Source organism: Ixodes scapularis, unplaced genomic scaffold (assembly GCF_016920785.2).
Source record: "Ixodes scapularis isolate PalLabHiFi unplaced genomic scaffold, ASM1692078v2 PGA_scaffold8__174_contigs__length_109621045, whole genome shotgun sequence".
Lineage (NCBI taxonomy): Eukaryota > Metazoa > Arthropoda > Arachnida > Ixodida > Ixodidae > Ixodes > Ixodes scapularis.
The window spans coordinates 81,010,269-81,016,951 of NW_024609883.1; the positions used below are offsets into that span (position 1 = coordinate 81,010,269).

General features: G+C 51.8%; 2 protein-coding genes across 2 annotated transcripts in view; one reads left to right on the plus strand and one right to left on the minus strand.

The window, feature by feature from the left end:
* The window catches only part of LOC120841555 (structural maintenance of chromosomes protein 6), a 54,469-nt gene extending 48,367 nt beyond the window's left edge, over positions 1–6,102 (plus strand). The window contains exons 23-24 of the mRNA XM_040212458.3: positions 4,690–4,860; positions 5,178–6,102. Of these exons, the coding sequence (XP_040068392.1) occupies positions 4,690–4,860; positions 5,178–5,348 (342 nt within the window). The 3' untranslated portion in view covers positions 5,349–6,102. The remainder of the gene's footprint in view (positions 1–4,689; positions 4,861–5,177) is intronic.
* On the minus strand, positions 465–3,618 carry LOC121833445. The gene is made up of 2 exons (XM_042286744.1): positions 2,208–3,618; positions 465–933 (listed from the first exon to the last, which is right to left on the minus strand). The coding sequence occupies exons 1-2, from the start codon at positions 3,397–3,399 to the stop codon at positions 785–787; spliced, it is 1,341 nt and encodes a 446-aa protein (XP_042142678.1). The 5' UTR covers positions 3,400–3,618; the 3' UTR covers positions 465–784.
* Positions 6,103–6,683: the final 581 nt, after the last annotated feature.

Here is a 6,683-nt window from a genome sequence, read left to right on the forward strand (position 1 = left end):
AAGTCCCTGTTTCACTGTACGGACGGCGCGCTCCGCCAGCCCATTAGACTGGGGGTGGTAAGGTGCCGTACGAAGGTGAACGATGTTATTGAGCCGCAGAAACTTTCCAAACTCTTCACATGTAAACTGTGGGCCATTGTCAGATACAATGGTTTCTGGCAACCCGAAGGTGCTAAATACCGTTCGCAACGCCTCAACCGTAGAAACCCCATTGGCACTTTTTATGGGCACCGCCTCAATCCACTTCGTGTGTGAATCTACCACAACTAACAACATAAAACCATCCACTGGTCCCGCAAAATCGATGTGCAATCTGGACCAGCGTCGCCCCGTCTCCGGCCACGGAACAGGTGTTTGTCTAGGTGGCATCGGTGCGGCCTGCACACAAATATGGCACGTCTTTACGAGTCGCTCAATATCTTGGTCAATGCACGGGGACCACAGCATTGAGCGAGCTAGCGTCTTCATGGAGCCCATTCCCTGATGCGTATCATGCAGTAGTCGTAGCATTGCTGGTCTGGCAACCTGCGGCACAACCACGCGATGGCCCCAATACAAAAGCCCATGGCTAACAGTCATCTCGTCTCTCCTGTCAAAGTAGGGTTTTAAATGGCTGTCCTCTAGTGCTAGGCGAGAGGGCCAGCCTTCCTGTACCCACTTCCGCACCTTTGCGAAACCATCATCTTCCGCCGTCAAAACGGCCAACTGCTTAGCCGACAAGGCGCCATCGTTGAGGCTTTCAGTGAGGAGAACATACTCACAGCCATCCTCGTCTTCCGCCGATTCAGGGGGTGCTGATCCAGACGCTGGAAGCCGGCTGAGTGCGTCGGCCGGAATATTGGCTTTGCCGTCCTTGCGCTGGATGACGTAGTTGTAGGCCCCCAGCAGCAGAGCCCACCGTTGGATCCGCCCCGCGGCCATCGCCGGTACGGCCTTATCAGGATGAAACAACCCCAACAAGGGTTTATGGTCAGTCGCGAGCGTGAAACACCTTCCCAAGAGGTATGTTCGGAATTTCGACACACCGAACACCAAAGCGAGGGCCTCCCGCTCTAACTGTGAATAATTCCGCTCGGCGGCTGTGAGTGTGCGAGAGCGGAACCCTATGGGGCGCAGGACCTCCTGGCCAACATCGTGAGACAGTACGGCGCCAATGCCCAATGGTGACGCGTCACACTCAAGAATTAACGGCTTGTCTGGGTCAAAATGCGCCAAGAAGTCAGCTTTTTTGAGTTGGGTCTTCGCCTCGCTAAACGCGCGTTGCTGTCTGGGTCCCCATTCCCACTTTGCCTCCGCGCGGAGAAGCTCGTACAACGGCGCCATGATCGAGGACGCGTTCTTGAGGAACTTGTGGTAGTAAGTCACCAGCCCTGCAAAGGACCTTACTTCGGCTACTGTTCGGGGCGCCCTAACTTGGAGGATTGCATCTATGTTTTCTGTCTTAGGTTGCACCCCTAGATTGCTAATTCGGTGCCCCAAAAAGTCCACCTCGGTCTGTCGAAACTTGGACTTCCCTGGATGCACCCGTACCCCCGACTCACGAAATCTTTGCAATACTTTCCTAAGTAGGGTGCAGTCATTACGTTTCTCAGCGATAATGACGTCATCCAGATAGACCTGGACTCCCGATAGGCCTTGAAGAATCGACTCCATACGCCGCTGGAACAACGCTGGTGCTGACGCGATGCCGAATGGCAGACGAGTAAAACAGAATAGCCCTTTCTGCGTATTCACGGTCGTGAGTAGCATAGATGCCTTATCTAACGGGAGCTGATTGTACGCATCGCGTAAGTCGATCGTAGTAAAAACTTCGCCTCCGTTCAGCGTTGCAAGAATATCTTCCACTCGCGGAAGCGGATACTGTTCAGTGCGACATGCTTGATTAACCGTGATCTTGAAATCTCCGCAAAGGCGTATGCTACCATTACGCTTTACTACCGGCACAACAGGCGCTGCCCAATCGGAATGGGGAATTGGGATAATAACGCCCGTTTCCACTAACCGGTCAATTTCTGCCTCTACCTTTGAGCGTAAGGCGTACGGCACTTGACGTGCTTTACAAAACTTCGGAGCTGCGTCCGCTCGAGGCTGAAGGTGGACTGGCGGCCCCTGAATGAGGCCCAGCCCTGGCTCGAACACTTCCGCGAATTCGTCTAGCAACCCCTTGAGATTGACCTTGTCCCCGAAACTGGAGGCCGAAGGCTCACCTTCTGTTGCTACGCTGAGTACCGGCATCTCCAGCAGGTCGAATGCGTGTATGAGGTCGCGTCCACACAGGTTGGGGCCGGAGCAGCCCAGGACAGTCAGTGTTCCTTCCCTGGCTTGGTCTCCCAAGGCCACCTTGAGCTTCAGCTGCCCGCGCACTGGTAGTTTTCCGAGGAAACAAGTCAACTTCAGAGGAGAATCCTGGAGGCTCGGCCACGCAGCTTTGTGCCGCATGTAGGTAGGCCACGTGATGACCGACACCGGAGACCCCGTATCGAGTTGCATGTTGACAGGCACGCCCCCCCAGTCGAAGGTACCCGCAATAGGCTGAGTGGTCTCGATGTGCCCGACGTGTTCCATTGACGCCCCCAACATGAACAGGCCCTCTGTTCTGGTATCCCACTCTTGTTCATCCCGCGGGGCCAGTGCATTGACGTGCTGTGGGGTTGGCCTTGTTGACGCGGTGACTGGTCTGTCGGCGCGACGGAAACAAGCCTTGGCGATATGACCTCGTTGGCGGCAGTTGTAGCATTGCGCTGACCGAAAACGGCACGCGTCTGGCTGGTGTCCCCCTCTGCCACACCTGGAACACGGCGACTCAGTCTCCCGCCATTTCTGCCTTGCCGTCCTGCTTCCCACGGCGTGCACGCCCCCATCCTCTGTCGTGGCGCGTTGCATTTCCTTTACATTTTCTTCCGCCATTTCTGCTGCTACGGCGACTTCCTCGGCTTCGGTTCTCGTCAAGAACGGCTTAGCCAAAAGTTGCCGACGCACCGTTGAATTTTGGAGGCCGCAGACTATCCGATCCTTCAGCATCCGGTCCAATGTGTCCCCGAAGTTGCACGTGTCTGCTATTTGTCGGATGGCCACAACGAAGTCTCTTACCGGTTCCCCCGGCAGCTGGTTGCGGGAGAAGAACTTATACGACTGGGCCGTTTCGTTCAGTTTTGGCGAGAAATGTTGCTGCAGAAGGCTGACCACTTCGCTGTACGGAAGCTCATTTACCTTTGCTGGAGCACCGCGTCCGCTGATGACGTCCACGGTGTTGGTACTCAGCGCTGCGACGAGTAAGGCGCGTTTCTTCTTCCCGTCTGTCACCCCGTTGCCTTCGAAGAACGCCTCCAGACGGATTTGGTAAGCGGGCCATTTGTCAACGGCCTCGTCGAACTGCGGCGGAACTGCATAGCTGACCATGTCTGCCGACAGAGCAGCGGAAGATATACTATCGCATCGTCGTCGCCACTGTTACGACGCCGCAAGAACGTGACGATAGCGGCTGGTAATCAACGTTTATTCGTGCGCAGCTTGCGCTTTATATGGTAGACAGGCAAGGGGAAGGCGAGAGGGAAAGGGAGAGAGAAGGTGGAAGATAAGATGACAAGCGCCACTGTGCTTGTGGCGGCGTAGCCGATCTGCAACACTATCCCCCGGCAAACACGACATGCATTTTCCCATCCGTTGGTTACTGGTTCGTCAGACCTACTCTGGTTTCAAACCTTTAGGCCATTTATGTGGGCTTGTTTTCATGTTTATTTGTATTTTCAAAGTTAAAAATGTGCGAGACTGGTGATGTTACCGTAAAAAAAATGCTCCCCTAAGCTGAACTCACTATGACTTCCGCATTGTAAGTAGTCAGCGCGGTATTCACACGGGGAAGAAATACTGGGAGGGGGAGTGCGTGACATCAACGGCAAACGCAGTTCTCTCCTTGGCTTCATTGCTCGCACCGACGAGGCGCTGGGGAGGGAACATCAGCATTTGCGGTGCAATTTATCAGTTTCTACTCTTCATGTCAATGCAGACGAGTTAAGCAGTTTGTAGGCTCGACACCGAGTTGCTTCTCGACGTAACGTTGTTAAAAGTAAGCCTATCTGCCGCCAAATTGGGAACTTCTCTACCACCCAACCGTCAAATGCGCCGCACTCCGGGGAGAAGTCTGCAGGATTCCTTCTTGCTGTGAATACCACTTTAGTAACGACTTCCGCCGAGCCGAACTGGGCAAGACAGAATGAAGGACGGTCATTCTTTGGTTGCCATCGATTCAACCTTTGTGGTGCAGATGCAGGTAGCCCCATTAAGGCTGGTTCACAAACCTGCATCTGCTTGGGACTGTGCGCCTTAATCTCTCTTACGAGAGAACATACTTTGTGCTATCTAGCGAGTAGATAAACTTTCGGCATTTCCGTATATTGCCCACTTTTTTCGCACATGATTCCTTTCTTTTTGTTCAAAAGACATCTGACAATGTTACAAACAACCATTTCTCGTACATTGTACATGCATTTGATCTCGCAAATCCTGAAAAACCTGCGCTCCAGGGAAATGCAGTTCCAGGGTCGTCTCATAGGTGGCTGTAGCATGCCACCGTTTTCACTTGTCGTGAACAATCGCAAGAACTCGGTCGTGAGGAAATGGGATTGCGGCCTTTGTGCAGCCGTTTCCGACCGACATGTTGAGACTGAAGAAAGGCCAACCATCTCGCAGGTGGAGCCCAAGGAGAACGCTGCCATTGCCTGCGGGGCCAACGGAGCGAGGCAGGACTTAAAGGCGCTGTCCGGGGGCGAACGATCCTTCTCGACCGTCTGCTTCGTCCTGGCCCTGTGGGACACCATGGAGTGCCCCTTCCGCATCATGGACGAGTTCGACATCTTCATGGTACGTTGTCCGCCGCGTCGTGGGAGGGTACGGCAGCGATGCCTACGACATGGCTCGACCTGAATCCGCGGTCGCTCTCCTCAGAAATTATACACAAGACATGGTGTTTGATGCAGACGTCATGACGAGATTATCTGCGGGCAGCCGTTGCCGTACCTCGTATAAACACAGTTCAGTTTTGCTCTCGTTGTCGTCTTCGTCGTCCGCCTGGTACTAGTGCTTTCAAATTTCTCAAGAACGTAACATCATAACAGAAAGTTTGTTTCGAGGCAGTGACAATTTCTTTTCTTTTTTCACCCATCCACGACCGTTTTTAGGACATGGGCAAGCGGAGAGTAAGCCTGGAGATGATTCTGGAGATGACACGGCGGAAAAGCAACGGCCAGTTCATCTTCCTCACCCCCATCGAGATGCCGTCCATCGACGCACTCCGCTCCGTCAACATGATGATGATGCCGGAGCCGGCCAGGAGTCGTCCCTCCAACTAGCCGACCATATCTGGTTCGAGTTTGGGTGTCCACGAAAACCGGATTCATACCCAAACTCTAAAGGGGTTGACGGCCCCAAACTTGTTGAAAACGTTATCAACTCTTCGACCATTCTTTTAATTTCGAGATTTATTTTTAACTCCTTTTAACCAACTTCGAGGCAGTTTTAGCAATGCACATCTCGCACGGTGGCTTCCTGCTTCAGTCGAAGTCAATCAACGTGAACCTCGAACTTGGAGTGTCATCGTCCTCTAACTCTTTGAATTTCATGTGGAACGCGACGGTTCGGGTGGTCATGTAGTTTGTCTGCTCTAGTCCAGCAAACATCCAGTGGTTAGGAGTCTAGTGTGCTGTTGTATTTTCTTTTAACTTTTATCAATGGCACGTCTTTTGTATCCAGAGTATATTTGTGTGACACATTGCAGCAAAGACAGTTGCAAGGTGAGTGCTTCTCTAACTTAATGTCTGCCTTTTTTTTATTAATCTGGAGCTATCAAAAGTTATCAGGAACTATCATGCTACAATAGCAGTAACCATGCTACCTCTTATTCCTCGATTATGCTACACCAAGTCGTCCGTGTAGCACCTTTGTTTCTCACATGTCTAGATATCATCATTTGTCAAGCCAGCTTTTGTTTCAAATTCATCTTCATGTTTATTCGTGACTTAACAAGTTCAGCAGCCGATTTCAAGTTTGTTTCTGTTGTAGTGGTTGCAACCGTGTATAGATATATGATAAAAGTTTTATAATGTCTAGGCTGGTTGCTCTGTCATTTCATGAGGGTGTTGTGGAGTTGATTGAAAAAAAAAAAAAAAAACTTTCGGCCTTTCCACTCTTGTGAAGAAGGAAGACCAGCGGAGCTGTACTTGATACACTGCCGCAACGCGCATGCGCCCGATTCCCGCTTCTCGTCAGACACGCCGCCGATCATGGATATGTCTCCGGCGAACCAGAGTCGGTCGCACACGGCGCACGTCACGCCAAGCGGGTTCTCCACGAACTCCCTCCGAAACCTCGCCGTCGCACCTGGGAACTGTTCAGCCGGCGTGAAGTGCAGTCGTCGCCGGTAGAGATGCGGCAAACGTTTTTCGAATCGAAGTTTCGATGATTGAATCAAGCGATTCGAAAGGTTTGAAAGATTTCGATTTTTCGAATTGTCTATATCGTAAGATTCGACGGAAGTCGAATTTTCGAACTTGTTAAGCTAAGAAGTTCGACGCTTTTCGAACCGTCGAACTTATTACGCTAAAAAATTTGATCTTTTTCGAACTTATTGCGCTGCAATGTTTGATGCTTGTCGAACTTCCAAACTTGACTGGCCAAAAAATTCGATG

Coding starts and splice junctions, on each gene's coding strand:
- LOC121833445 (XM_042286744.1), bottom strand. CDS start 3,399: ATGGTCAGCTATGCAGTTCCGCCGCAGTTCGACGAGGCCGTTGACAAA. Junction 934..2,207: donor ACTCAGCGTAGCAACAGAAG/GTGAGCCTTCGG, acceptor CATCCTGATAAG/GCCGTACCGGCGATGGCCGC.